This window comes from Echiichthys vipera (assembly GCF_963691815.1).
Source record: "Echiichthys vipera genome assembly, chromosome: 14".
Lineage (NCBI taxonomy): Eukaryota > Metazoa > Chordata > Actinopteri > Perciformes > Trachinidae > Echiichthys > Echiichthys vipera.
Window position 1 is genome coordinate 3131145 of NC_139839.1, and position 15554 is coordinate 3146698.

Consider the following 15554-nt stretch of genomic DNA (forward strand, 5'->3'; position numbering starts at 1 on the left):
GAAGTTAAATATAAATGATTTAGCATGCTTTCACATTATTATCAATTAAATACAGATGGGGTAATTTAAAGGATGTTGCAGATAAGCTCCAGGTTAAAACTCGGTGCAGTTAAATGGAAAGTGACCTGCCCCAGGAACTGGAAGTTACAGAGTAGGGAGTGTCGGTTCATTGGAGGAACCGTGGGACCAGGGGGCAGTGGATTCAACTTGTGAACGAACGAGAGCCAGTCTGGGAAGGATTGACATTCTGAACCAATCACAACAACCCAATGAACTTTATTGCTGTATAAATTCTTTGTGAAGGAAGGGCTTGACGCTCTTTCAGGCTCATTGGTTGCAGCACAGCTTGACTTAAAGCCGGGATGACTGCGATTCTTCAGAAACCCCTACAGCGTGTCAAACCTGCAGGTGTTTAAGGTGGTAGACAGCTAGTTTCCCCCGTGTGTGTTTGTCTGACAGCTTCACCCGACTGTGAGAACCACCCTCAGCTAAATGAATCTGATCTGACAGCAAAACACCTCATCACTGTCTAAATGTGCAGAGTTAGACACGAAGAAGCATCAAGATCTTTAACAGCCTTCAAACTCACAAGTCTAATGCTTTTGTTCCAGAGTGAATATGGAAAGTCCCAAACAAAAAAAAGCTTTGTTACGAGACACCATGTGCACTTTGTTCTGCAGCAGAGACACAGTCAGCTGCGTTCCCAGAGGAAGTCAATATAAAAGCCTCGTCAGTCATTATGATGGCAACAAACAGGCCAGTAATCCCATTTTGATGACCACACCCAACATCGCAAACAAGCATGAAAACAGGACAAGCAGAGTCCTGTCGTAGGATGTTTCAGAGGCTGACCTCTGAGCTAAGAGGGTGTGTGGAGGATTGACTGTGCAGTCGGCCATGTCTGCACTTTCATGGTGTTTTAATTGGAAACACTGATTGGTATGTGGATTACAGGAGATCAAAGAAGAATTGTAATAGGCAAAAGGTGCAGTCTAGCCGTTTGTCAGCAGCCCGGAGACGTCAAACAGCTGAAAACGTTCAATGGCAACAAATGATGGCTACAGTCTACCTACAACGCGTTTGACTAAACTGGAGCCAAACATGAGGCTGTTGGGCTTGCGACAGGGGTGAAAGTGATGCCTCGTTTTCATAGCTGCCATAATAATAAACACATTGATTTCTCTTTAATATTTAACCCCATCCTGAATTCAAACATCTGGTTTTAATGGTGCTCAGTTGCAACAGGGAGATGCAATGCTACAGAGATACAAATCATCTATCCAATACAAGTTTAGTACTCACCGGTTGTGAAATTCAGGGCGTTTTTGTTTATTTTGCCAGTGAAGTCATTCCACCTTTGATATTACCACGAACGATAACTGCTTCAAATGTCTTTTTAACCTTTAAACACAACATTTAACCCGTGCAAATGGTAAATATCTGTATCCCTGCAATTCGTGAATATCATCTTATTTGCAGATAAGCCGATTGCAGTGAAATGCAACCCATAAAACATAACTCCAAAAAATAATGAAGTATGGGGCTGCAGCCTGAAGTGAAAAGTTGAGACATATTCAACTTCTTGCAACCTGATGTCACACTGCGGCGGTCAATGCTGTAACCAGATATCAGACTTGTCAGCCCATTTTTGAGGCGGTGTCAGGGCGCACTCACACAGTCCATCCGGACGGTGTCCAAGTTTGGGAGAGGTGGGCTTTAGTAAAGCACGTTTGCACATGTACGAGCACGAGCGTGCGCACGTGTACGAGCACGAGGCCTACGGCGGTTCTGAGGTCATTTCCTGTGCGCCTGTTGGGACATAGAAAAAAGAAGGAGGGACCATGCACGGACATTTAAAACAATGGCGGCGAAAGGTTGACGTTGGTGTGATGCGGAGGTGGAGTGTTTACTGCAGATTTGGTCGATGAAAAGATTCAAAAACAGTCGACAAGACGCACAAAAACTCTGAGGTCTACGGAAAGATCTGGAAACTAAGCCACGCATCGCCATGACGTCATCAATGCGTGTGACGTGTTACGGCGTGATGACGTATAGGCAGCAAGAAGCATTCTCCGAGGCCCAGGTAGTGTGAGTACAAATGGGCCTGGAGGGGGGGACAAGGACCCTAAAGCACGGGGCACGGGACGGACGCACAGTGGGAGTGCACCCTCAGACTCATCCTGCCTCTAACACTGCCACAAGAGAGTTTTAAAAAACGAACCAACTGCCCCGGGAGTTTGTGTAACAGCTGATTGTCTTTCTTTCTCCGTCTCTTTTCTTTCTCTCCCTCTCTGTGAAGCTGCCTTCAAGTGCTGTCAGAAATGTCAAGATTGTAACGAGCTGAGGGAAAACAATAATTGTGGACTATGAAGTCTACTTGTGCTTCATTAGGGGTGTTAAAGAACACAACAGGGCGTCGCACAAAGAAGCCGTTTAAGTGACACTCCGCGCAAACATGTGGTGATTCACCGGAGCCGCCGGAGGCCGTGTGAGCGCGGCCTTAGCTTTGAGTGTCCCTGAATGCTTTTCAACACCCACTGAGGAGTCGTGAGTGGCCACTTTGATTCAAAGTTAGTGACACCGTATCTGTCAGTGTGTGTTGATGTTTTAAATAGCACTGTGGCGGTGCCCAGAATATCTCAAAGAAGCTCTGTAGCTGTCAGCGTTCGCCCATCACCCATTAATGGCCCAGAAATACATACCTAGGGCCTCTGAGTGATTTTACAAAACGTAAAACACAATCTGCCAAGTTAAAATGACAACGTATGTCTTTTCCCTACAATGTCTTCCAGCATTATTTATGTTCTTATTACAGATACGTTTAGGCACTAAGAGCCTTTAATTAGGGTTCAGAAAAAGGTCTTGGCTTGGTAATTAAAAATTAAACAGCTACGTGAAGCGCAAGAGAAGACGTGCTCACCTTATAAAATATTAACAACTTTATTAACATTGAGCCAGAACCGATCTTTACCTAAACACTAAAGTGCTCATGTTGCCTGACCCTGACCACACCTTGGCCTGAGGCGCTTCGTACGCCAACCATGTGCGTCCCTTCAAATCAAACAGATGTCAACAATTATGCTGGTGACGATTACATTTCCTTCAAAATGTACTTGAAAATTAGGAGCATACAGTAACTTCTACTGCTGTGTTCAGACCACACGTGTTTAAATATTTCAACTGGAGCAAGAAATGAACATGATGCCGTGACACAAAAGCCTAGGCGTCTGTGGGCACCCGAGGCTCTTTACTACCTCATGTTTGTGCAGGAACCAGACGAAAAATGGAGCTTTCCTGTAGAAAATAAGTAAGTGAGGAAGTTGGACTACCCGGTAGGTTTTTGGCTTGTTTTCTTGCAGAGAGACCTGAAAGTTTCTTTTACAAATTGTCACCATGATGTGGTTATTTCGTCTTATTTTATATGTGTTTATTGCAATAAATTCACGGCAAAATCAGTTTATTTTGGGTTGATATCGCTGTAGTAGCAGCGGTTAGCATGCTCAGATCCATCCAAACTCCTTTCATGAAAACAAACATTTTAAAAAGTTGTTCTCTTGCCGTCTTGGGGGACAGACGCGACAAAGTACGTATTCAGACTTATTACAAACCGCCATCGTGACGTAGGTAATCTGTCTAACTGCAGTTAAACCACAGGGAAATCTGCACATCAGCGCTGGAGCTGGCAGACGAAACGTAAAGGCGGTGAAATTCACAGAGCTGTGTGTTCCTGCAGACACGACGGCACATCTGGGACTTCCTCAACAGGTACAAGGCAACAATAGCGGCTATTTCGGCCGTGGTTGATGATGCAAAATAAACATTGTTGGTGGATACAGCTCTGGAGTGTGCAAGTAACGTGAATAAACACAAACGATCCGACAATCAAACTTTCTGGAGCAACTGGAATACTCGCTTGAGAGACAGCGCTTTAAAACACATGTGTCAAACTGATCCGGTTAAGGTCCGCTGTGGCTGCAGGTTTTCTTTCCAACCAAGCAAGAACACACCTGAGTCTACTTACTCAATCACCTGAACCGCTTTCACACAATCAATTTGATGGATCTGTTGGATTTGTTGGTTCTTGCTTGGTTGGAAAGAAAACCTGCACCCTTTACTGGATCAGTTTGATACCCATGCTTTAAAAGAACAGGGTCCCTGAAGTGTGTGCGCGTGTGCGTGTGTGTGAAGGGGATCATTTATCTTTAATCTCACAAACTCAAAAGTCAGTGCTGCTGATTAGAAACCAGGCTAGCAGCAGAAAGAAGCAGAGGGAAATAGATGCCAGTAATAGTTGTGAGAAGCAACAAAACACTCAAGGTCTCAACTCCACCTGGGGACTTTAACCACAACACACTCTGCCAGCTTTCACTGGCCACACACCCATCCAGCTAACAGCAGGACGTATGAAACAATACAGCCGTCTGCCTCGATCCACTCCACAGTTTGTCTCTGCTGCCATTACTCGCCTAAAAAAATAAAATAAAAACTAGTCATTCATCTTTTTCCCCCTCTCCTCCCTTGTTGCAGCAAACGAGAATCAGATGTTTTGCAGAGGAAGGACGGACCCCCACCCATCCTGCTCTGTTCAGCTCCACTCTGCTGGGGAGGTGGAGGACAGCGTCTGCGTAATGCGCGCACACATTGACAGGAAGTTTAACATTCCTCCCGACATCCATCACTGGCCCGGCAGCTGAGGGTGTGTGGCGCAAAATCTCTCTGTTACAGTAAACCAAGAGCTGGGCCTGCTGCTCCATAAAAGCCTCCACTCAGCGGTCATAAATAAGCAGCGGTTGGTATTACCTCTGGAAATTAAATGCGGCAGGATTTATTTTATCACCTGCTCTTGGTTGGGCACTGTACACTGTGAAGGAATTTCTAAAGCTGGCCCATGAGGCTTTAAATTTAGGGCCGAGGCTTAGGAAGACATCCTCTGGTGCGGCCCTATAGCTGCCCCGTCAAAAGCATGACTTGCCTAAACAAAGACAAGGCCCCTTTCACCCCGCAAATTCCTTGACAACTGCTGCAAGCTTCCTGCTGGCATTTGATATGCTCCATTTCGTTCCCATGACCAAAACTGCAGTCATGCTGAGGCGCTTCTTTTTTTTTCCTCGCCGAGCAGTTGAAGGCTCGTCTCGCTGACGCTCTGAAGCTTTTCTGTACTCTGATGTGAAACGTCCCTGATCCTCTGCACCAGCAGGAGCGTCACAGCGCGTCAGAAGTGATTGAATTTTGCTTCCCGTGTCTCCGAGTGTGCGGTAAAAAAGCTGCGCGTCTTACAGCAATTACGAGCGAAGACAATGAGGAGCCACTGTGGGATACCATCTGTAATTAGTTTGAACCTTAAGTGGTTGGGATGCAACCTTTCCTTCAGATTTCTGCGATTTCTTCTGTTGCTTCGTTTTCACCGACGTCTCCGTAAAAACCTCGGCTCTGTGGTCGTTTAAGTAAATAAGGACTACGATAATACTCGGCTGTTTAAGGTCATGTAGAAAAAGGTCCAGATCAGTGCTACACTTTCACTACGCCAGGCCATATTTACCCGTCCGGGCCTGGAATCTGAACCGGTGACCTTGTCATCACACCCACACTCCTCTTAACTTATGTCTCGACAGTGATCGTTCACTGGCGTCCAGTATGAAACCAGAAACAGCCCCCCCCCCCTCCGTCTCTTTGTGTTTTCAGCGCTGGGTCAAACTCACCAAGCTGACTCTGTTTTTCCCAGCATGTGGTTGCCAGGTTGGACAGTTCCCGGTATTTCTCCGCCAGTTGGAGTTTGCCGTTACAGAGGCGGGGTCGTCGGGCGAGGCTGTCCTCGGCCAGGCTCCGATTGGTCGCCTGCAGCGTCTCCCTGTCCACTCGGAGCTCCTGAAACTGTGCAAAGTCGACAGATTAGTCTACCGTGCATGAGGTACAGCTGTGTTATAGTGTTGCAGAAGAAGTCTTTTATTTTGAAGGGTATATGTTAACTAACTGCAGGTTGTCCTCAGTGTCTGTTCGTGCATATACCTGAGACGTGATGCACTGTAATTGATGTGTAATCCGCGTATTTATTACAGTAGAAAGAAGAAGATGGTGAAGGAGTGTAAGAGCACTAATGTGTGTGTAGGAAGGAGGGTGGGGGTGGTCGATGGGTCCCAAAACACAGGACTTTCTGGTGTTCCCGTCCTGCAAGTACTAAGCCAAACCACCAGCCTTTATTTAATCTTAACTAAGTTGTTTTGGTGCCTAAACTTAACGGTTATGGTCACGTCCTGGTCACCGTTTCACTTCAATGTTCTGTGTTTTAAGAGGAGATAATGATGTTTTATTTTTCTTTTATTAAAGCGGAATTTATTATAGAACATAGGAAATTCATGTGCACATCCAAGAGGCTTCATCAGTTCATGTACGCATCTGACCAGGCTGGGACTGGACCAGGACCAGGACCAGGCTGGGACTGGACCAGGACCAGGACCAGGACCAGGCTGGGACTGGACCAACTAACTGGTGTGAGATCCAGGTATCTAACCTCTCACAGGCCGATGATGTCACTGGAACCCTTTGTGCTCCAAGTGCCAACGACCGTCGTTAGAGTGACAGTCGTTGGTGGAAGTTGGTTTGGACTTGGTTGGTGCTGGTCCAGTCCCAGCCTGGTACCGGTCCTGGTCCTGGTCCAGTCGTTGGTGGGAAGTAGGTCTGGACTTGGTTAGTGCTCTATTGAGTCTGAACGACAGTGGTTGGAGTCACAGGAGGCCGTTTGTGAACAGTTGTTCTTCGAGGTTAGATTGTTGGATGAAGGGATGAAAGGGCAGCACTGTAAATTGGAGATAAGTGGAGTCTTAGACCTCCTTCTCTGTTTAGCGATGGTTTCTCTACTTTTACATAGATGCTTCTTTTACTCCTCTTTCAAACCACCTGTCCTCTCTGTCCATATATTATATATTTACTTATTAACCTTGGTTTCCCTACAGTTGCAGGAAAGGTTACGATGGTGCTTTGCAGTAAATTACAGTCCCAATGGTTCTTGTTCATTATATGAAATAACCCACTTTGTTGGACCCCTAAAGCTGTGTGGAGTTATACGCACCGAATCACCCCAGAGTTTGGAGGAAATCAGATTCTTTTCTGTGTATTTCAAAGCTGTGAGCCGTCTAATGCAAACTGTCTGAATCACTGTTGGAGGCGGACTACTTTATCTTCTGCTGCTGGCACACGGAGGCTGCACAGGACGCTGAATCACCAGAAGGTGAAGAGAGGAGGATGGAGAATCAGTCAGACTGTCCAGGACAAGCCAGATCTCTACACTGGTGTCCTTCCAGTCCCCACCATCATCATCATCATCATCATCATCGGTCAAACTTTAATTTAAACAGAGCTCAAACCGAGGGCACAACCTAACCAACACACCTCATCCTCTGATATTTTAACACAAGTCTGCACAAACAAACAAACAAACAAACACATCAATCCTTAAAAACTCATTTCTGACTTTAAAGTAGGTCACTTTATGTCGTATGAACAGACACGTTTAGTCAAAATCAAAGCACATTAGAATAAAAAACCCTTTCCAACAACGGAGGACTTGTTCAGTCATTGTTAAACACCTGAACACCAATGGTTAGATGCTTATTTTGTAAATAAATGGTTTTAAAATCCACCTTTTAACACGCATGTTAAATTCCGACTGTGTGTGCCATTATGTTTAGACATGTTAGCTCATACAAGTGAATGAACTCTGTTCAACGCAGAATTTATTCAAGCTAAATGCTAAAAGAGTGACATTAATAACTGTGAACCTGTAACGCTCCAGACAGGAACACAGGAAGTCTGTGCTTCACTGGCGTCAGATGGAGTAAACATACTGTAAATAAATACAAAATAAATGATGAATGAAATGTGATACGACACGGATGGAAATGTGATACGAAACGGCAAACGGTAACCATGGTAACGCAATCTGCAGCCAGCTCTATTAGTTTCCTATCATCTACAGGTCGGCCGTGTCGCGTTAATAAACTTGTTTTGATTTGTATATATTGTATTTTATCTCGCATATTATATTTAACAACGTGACAAAAAATGGTCTGGAAACAAAACAAACGTTTTTTCCATTTTAACAAACTTATCCAGACCTGAAAATGACTCCATACTGAGTAAGTAACAATGATTGGTCTTTCATAATCACTCTACATATGGGGACCATGCGCGGACATTTAACAGCAACAACAATGGCGGCGAAAGGTTCACGTTGGTGTGATGCGGAGGTGGAGTGTTTACTGCAGATTTGGTCGATGAAAACATTCAAAAACAGTCGACAAGACGCACAAAAACTCCGAGGTCTACGGAAAGATCTGGAAACAAAGCCCCGCATCGCGATGACGTCATCAATGCGTGTGACGTGTTACGGCGTGATGACGTATAGGCAGCAAGAAGCATTCTCCGAGGCCCAGGTAGTGTGAGTACAAACGGGCCTGGAGGGGGGGACAAGGACCCTAAAGCACGGGGCGCGGGACGGAAGGACAGTGGGAGTGCGCCCTAAAGAACAGTTTTTATCCAAGAGCTCCAACAGTGCTGAACACAGCAAACACCTTTACCTGTGATGGTGCATGATGCTCAGGGTCTCTGCAATCTACTGTTTTTGGTTTTGTCTCCTTAAGCTGCTACGGTGTGTGTGTGTGTGTGTGTGTGTGTGTGTAAGCTTGTCGTTTTAAATGTGTCTTTTAAAGGTCTAGCCTTTTCTTTTTGATGCTTTTAATGTGAACTTATTTCTGCACTTTAAGGGATTGTACTGTAAATGTCGTACTGGTACAATGACAACAAAGACAATCCATAATTAATCCGAATGACTTGAGGTGCTGTTGAAGGCAGGCGTCATGCTGTTAGGGATTGAGAGGTGGTCTGGGTTTCCTATAACAGGGGGGAGGGGTGACTGCTGCTAGACATAAAGAAAGCTATAAATTATTAAAATGAACGCCACTCCCTCTGAGTCTAAGTCTTGCCAAACAATACTGTCACGTTAAGGGAGTGAAGACCCCGACACAAAGCCACGTAGTGAGCTTCACACTGCAGAACTCTGGACCCGTCCAGCGGCAGCGTTCCTGCGATTCTGCACGGATACTTTTCCTGCTCGATTGCTTTCTTTCGACAGTCAGTCACTTCAGAGCCCTAAGGCCGTCTCATTGAGTCCAGAGTTGTACGGTGCATCTGTCTCACATTTTACGGGTCATCAGGAGGATGCATGAGTCCCAAGTTCAGAGGAATTTGCAGAATGTGCCCTGTAGTGAAAAGCAGGTCTGTCTGAGCGTGGAAAGACACGACAGTACAGATTTACTGTTGGTGCGGAAACAACTTCATGAGAATAAAAGAGAACACAGCTCGTTTCGGATGTGCGGCTCATTCATACGTCGACGTTTTCCTCCAACAGGATTCATAACGGACGATCCGTTTCCTGCCCGGTTTATTTAAACAACCGCTGCTGCAGTCTTTGAGGAGTGACTGAGTGGTTTTTGTGTTTTTGATGCGCAGACCGTAAAGCCGGGCTGACAGTGTTTACCATCCCTGACAAATGACACTCTGGGAGCACTTAAGTGTTGGGAGTTCTGCGCCGGAGATGACGCGGAGGAGCGGCGGCAGCCCGGCACTGTTGTTTTCTGCGGTTCAACATGTCCAACCACATGAACTGCAGTAATAGGTGCTTAATTAGGCTTCTGCAGTCTGAAGCCATCAATTTAACTTTCAGTCTGACATGAAATTGACAAGTGGCAAAAGTATTTTCCATGAAAGAGTCCTCTGTGTAACGCCGGGCCTCAGAGACATGAAGGGCTTGGTGACGCTCTCTTTGCACCATTTGGGAAGAATTTAAAGCAACTTTGAATCAATATGTTTAATGAAAACAACTTATAAAACCACCTTGTGCATTTTGAAAGGTGTCTGATAAACCAGCGTTGCACAATCTGCTCAGCATTGAAGAACGCTCGCTCAAAGCTAGTGAACTTAAGGCTCATTTCAGCTCCCATTTCATGCGTAATTAGAGACGTACGTTATCGTTCTAAACGTAACCGCCCTCACGCTTTCATGCGTCCTCTACGTTGGAAGGGACGTAGAGCAAAACATCCTCTAGAAGGCGTTGTTCAGATTCACGAGTTACTCCAATAAAGTTTGACAACAACAAAGATGGAGACGATGGAGGAGGTAACCATCTTGTGTCTGATGGGAAGGAGGCAAAATGGCGGGCAGAGCTGTAGACGGCGGTGGTCTGTGAGACACTTAAGACATCCCAGAGTGTGGATGGAGAATTCTAGTAATTGGTTTTACAGATGAGAGAAATTAAAGAAATTGAATTAAAGAAAAAACGGAGGAAAATTCAGCAAAGCCTCGACGGACGTCTTGAAATACCGAATGTGAAGTCTGTCAAGGCTTTGCTGACTTTTCCTCCGTTTTTTCCAAACAAAAGGTACAAAAAGAAGTCTTTGCGCCGACTTTCTCAGAAGTGTTCAAGTAGAAAGGGTTCTCGTGTTCGGGATGCAGCGTTAGCGGGACGAAGGAGGCTTTGCTGATACTCACGCCACTTTTTGTGTCCAGTGCCCGACACTGCCCTCACAATTTCACGTGGTACTGCAACGTTTGGTCTGTACGCATCTGCAAACTTGAAGGATACGTGCAGAAATACGGACTAAAGAGTACAGACAGAAGGCTCCGTTTGTATCCGATTGCGTAGCTAACGTAGAGCATAAATGAGCCTTTAGCGGAGCATGTAGAGGCTAAAGAGTCCTATTTTTAGTTAATATTGCAACACCAAACATTGGAGGAACTCAGAGTAGAGCCGCTGCTCCTTTGTGTTGAAAGGAGCCAGTTGAGGTGGTTCAGGATCATCTGGTAAGGATGAACCCTGGGCGCCTCCCTAGGGAGGTGTTCCAGGCACGTCCAGCTGGGAGGAGGCTTCGAGGAAGACCCAGGACCAGGTGGAGAGATTAGATCTCCACACTGGCCTGGGAACGCCTCAGGATCCCCCAGTTAGAGCTGGTTAATGTGGCCCGGGAAAGGGAAGTTTGGGGTCCCCTATTAAAGCTGCTGCCCCCGTGACCCGACCACGGATAAGGGTTGAAATGAGATAAGATGGAAACACAAATCCGGATAAATGCTATTGTTTCTGTGTCTGCGTGACGTGTAAATAGACAACTAGTATGCTAAAAAGTTAATAATAATCAGAATAACCGGCTGACAGATAACATAAGAGCGGTATCGATCTTCTCTAACTCTCTAACTATTCGTTTAAATGTTGCAGAACTTAAAGTCTCAACACGCTAAACTTTGGGTGGAGTCTGGAAGAGTCTGATCCAAGAATAAGTCAAAAACAAAACTATGAATCTGACACTTAAGAGCAGGTTTTTGATACTCAAGGCTGCAGACGCACTTGGGCTCTAATGATGAAGTGTTTTCCGTGCTCTTTTGATCTCAGAGTGACCTCCAAAGCCCTACGTTACAGATAGATGCACGTAAAATACCCTGACGTGACAAGCCTGTTGTGTGTGTGCAAGTCATTAAGGAGAACACGGAGAACAAACGCTCCATCAATCGGGCTGAGGTCTTTCATGACGTTGGATCCCGATGAATGATTAAACTCATGGTTTACATAACATTAACATGAGATTAATGAAGCGTCCCTGTTCCCGAGAGCTCATATGGAGATGTGACTCATGAAACCAGCCAACCGTGGTAAGGTATGGGACATGTTTGCTTTACATATGTGTGCAGTAAAATAGACTACATCACTGTGAGACAGCCTTTTTATAGGATAAATGTCCTCAGCACAAACAAGCTCAGGAGCCTGGGCGGCTAAAACACCCAAACGACACTCTCTGGATCACGAACACAGTTTTAAACACGATAATACTTGGGTTAAGGGCGTACCCCGGTCTATCAAACACCATGTAAACACCGTACCCCAGGTAAAATCTGGGTTCTCATACCCCGGTTAACGGACCTAGATAACTCCTTAAGTTCCAAGATTAGTCACGCATTTAACAACATGGTTGTTTGTCTGCACATGCTCCCCACTCCGCAATAGTGGCGTATTAAAATAAAGCAGGATGCAACGGCGCAGGAAGCGACGGCGCAGGAAGCGACGGCGCAGGATGCAACGGCGCAGGATGCAACGGCTCAGGAAGCAACGGCGCAGGAAGCAACGGCGGAGGAAGCAACGGTGGAGGAAGCAACGGCGGAGAAAGCAACGGCGGAGGAAGCAACGGCGCAGGAAGCAACGGCGCCGAAAACAACTTGGAAAAAACAACAAATGAGCGTTACCTTTAAACCGAGGGACGACTTTGCAACAGCAACCAACATCACTACCAAGAAGACCCGTTTCTGTCGTAATTCTGTCCAAAAGTCGGCCGTTTGTGATTTTAACAAAGGCAAACGGGGAAAAAAGCTGTATTCAGTCCAGTCGTATGTTGGTGGAGCGCCACCTACTGTACCGGAGGAAGAGTTACACCGTCATCTTAACATTCAACCCCCTTTCATGTGTACGAGGGGAGCTACAATGATCCGATTATTCCCTTATCTGGGGAAAAAGACCAATTTGGGGTTACTGATGTGACTGTAAACGCACTGAATGCTCTGCTCCAGGGGGGAGGGGGAGTATTGAATGACCTCTTGGTGAGATATTTAACCACTGTGGCTCCATCGTCCCGATTCATTCCCAGAGCCAGGTTTCAAATGTCACATCCTGGGCGCCAAGAACCAGGCGAAATGAGTAATGTCTGTCTTTGTTTGTGTGGCTTTTCGGGGTCTCAATAAATCAAGAAAAGAAATGTGTGTAGTTGAAGACGACGATGCAAATGTTTCTTGATTATTAGGCCTTGGCACAATCGCAGTCAGAACACTGTGGTTATGTTTCAGCGCACACACTGTTGTTAACGCTCCACCCGTAGCTGTCAAAGCCATGCAATGCTATAAAAGACTGATGATCTTTTCTGTTTGAGCACCCCCTCTGAGGAAAACCTCATCAAAATGGGGCCCAAGAAAAAGTTGGGAACCACTGGTACACCTCTGTGTGTGTGTGTGTGTGTGTGTGTGTGTGTGTGTGTGTGTGTGTGTGTGTGTGTGTGTGTGTTAGAGGGAAGGATTCAGCATGCCTTCATGTAAGGAAGGTCATCATGTATGCAACACCCAAACGTGCCTTTTTGACTTGGAGAGCATAGGCACGTGGAATTCCTTTCAAAATATTGCCATTTTTAAGTTTTGCATGTTTATATTAAAGGCCAAACTCATTAAATAATATGTATTAATGTGTTTTCTTATTGTTAGGAGACCACTGCTAAATTCGGCTTCAGTCCCATACGTGAAAACCCAACTTGAATGAGTAAAAGTATAATGAATTCACAGGGAACTCGTATCTTTCGAGCGAAGGGGACCGAGAAGGACCAGTTGTAAAAGTTAAAATTGTATTAAAATAAGTCTTGCTATACATTTTTAAGTTATGCCGAATTGAAAAGCATACCATAAGAACTGTAATAACCCCCGAAGTCGTTATCTAAATCATGTGAAAACCCTTTAATGGATGAAGAAACTCTTAATTGCCAGATTTTTAAAGGGAGTTCGGCGTAAAACGACTCAACCCAAATAACGGCGCGTATGGGGTCTCCAACACCCCGGTATGATGCCTCCTCCGCGGTAAGCTTCATAAATAAAAGAACCACTCGTACAGACTGAACAAATAAACCCATGTTGTGCTTTATCAAACTAATAATTCACCGCAAATACACAAGGAGAGCCGGCGTTCACGGGGAGGAATTGGAAATCCTGCCGCTCGCCACGCAGACAATTGATGAGCCGTGTTAAAGCGGGTTTGCACATGAAAATGACCCAAAGGCTCATTTACACCCACGGGAAAAAGGCGTTAAACCCGCGTATTTAAGTGTAAAACTGTCGGTTTAAGAGCGCGTTAAAGCGGCAGATTCCTCGGGGCACTTCGGTTGTTTTGGGGGGGGGGACACAGGATACCTCACCTTTTCATTGAGTCGAAGGATTTGGTCCATTTTCTCGTCGTTTTGTAAAAGCTCCCGGAGCTCCCCCGTGTTTAAAGCTCGGTAGCCGTCGGGACAACCGTTGGACTCCTTCAGCTTGGACATTTTACCCCGTGAAAAAGCGTCTGGAGGCGGTTTAAGGAGACACAAAAGTCCGGGCAGCGGTTACATCTCCGCTCCACATCGGAATGCGATGCGAACAGCCCGCATGCAGCAGCAGCAGCAGCGGCGTCAACGGTCGTCAACGGTCACCAACCGTCAACCGGTGCACTTCCTGTCCCCGCCTTCAAAATAAAACGCAGTTTCCGCCTCAATATTACGTTTTAAATAGTTTAATACTTAAAATTTTAATTTAAAAGGGAATTTTCCCTTGGTATAACACTAAAAACAAATCACTACACTAGTGAGAGAATACTATCAAGGCTCAAACACTATTATTATTATTATTATTATTATTATTGTTATTATTGTTATTATTATTATTATTATTACAATATTACAATTACAATATTTGTATTATTATCATTTTATTATTATTTTATTATTACTATCATGATATTACTATTATTATTATTTTTATTATTATTATTGTTATTATCATTATTATTATTATTTTTATTTGTATTATTATTATTATTATTATTTTATTATTATTATTATTATTATCATTCAGATTTTATTATGACTATCATGATATTACTATTATTATTATTATTTTATTATTATTATTATTATTATCATCATTCAGATTTTATTATGACTATCATGATATTATTATTATTAATGCCATCATTATATTATTATTATTATTATTATTATTATTTTATTATTACCATCATGATATTATTAATATTATTAGGATTATTATTATTATGTTTTGTTGTTGACAAAATTAGTTTTATTAGTTTTAACATTAACCAGCTCTAACTGGGGGATCCTGAGGCGTTCCCAGGCCAGTGTGGAGATCTAATCTCTCCACCTGGTCCTGGGTCTTCCCCGAGGCCTCCTCCCAGCTGGACGTGCCTGGAACACCTCCCTAGGGAGGCGCCCAGGGTTCATCCTTACCAGATGATCCTGAACCACCTCAACTGGCTCCTTTCAACGCAAAGGAGCAGCGGCTCTACTCCGAGTTCCTCACGGATGCTGAACTTCTCCCCCTCTCTCTAAGGGAGACTCCAGCCCCCCTCCTGAGGAAACACATTTCGGCCGCTCGGACCCGCAACCTCGTTCTTTTGGTCATGAAGTACAGAACTGTATATATTTTTAAATTAATTTCATTGTATATTATTTTTTACGGAACAATGTAAAACTACTGTACTGCATACTCCGTTACGTTAGGTGGTGGTGTGAACCTGTAATCAATCCAAAAACACTTACAGGTCCATACCACCACCTAAGGAGAAGAAGGAGAAGAAGAAGAAGAAGAAGAGGAAGAAGAAGAAGAAGAAGAAGAAGAAGAAGAAGAAGAAGAAGAAGAAGAAGAAGAAGAAGAAGAAGAGGGAACTCTTTTTCCCGAAGACCTTCTGCTTATTGTGTCGTTGCCTTTCAATT

The 15554-nt window shown here is 44.6% G+C and overlaps 1 protein-coding gene across 1 annotated transcript in view; it reads right to left on the bottom strand.

The window, feature by feature from the left end:
• The window catches only part of vps37d (VPS37D subunit of ESCRT-I), a 32435-nt gene extending 18269 nt beyond the window's left edge, over positions 1–14166 (bottom strand). Inside the window, exons 1-2 of the mRNA XM_083926449.1 lie at positions 13986–14166; positions 5700–5871 (exon numbers count right to left, since the gene is read on the bottom strand). Of these exons, the coding sequence (XP_083782575.1) occupies positions 5700–5871; positions 13986–14108 (295 nt within the window). The 5' untranslated portion in view covers positions 14109–14166. The remainder of the gene's footprint in view (positions 1–5699; positions 5872–13985) is intronic.
• Positions 14167–15554: the final 1388 nt, after the last annotated feature.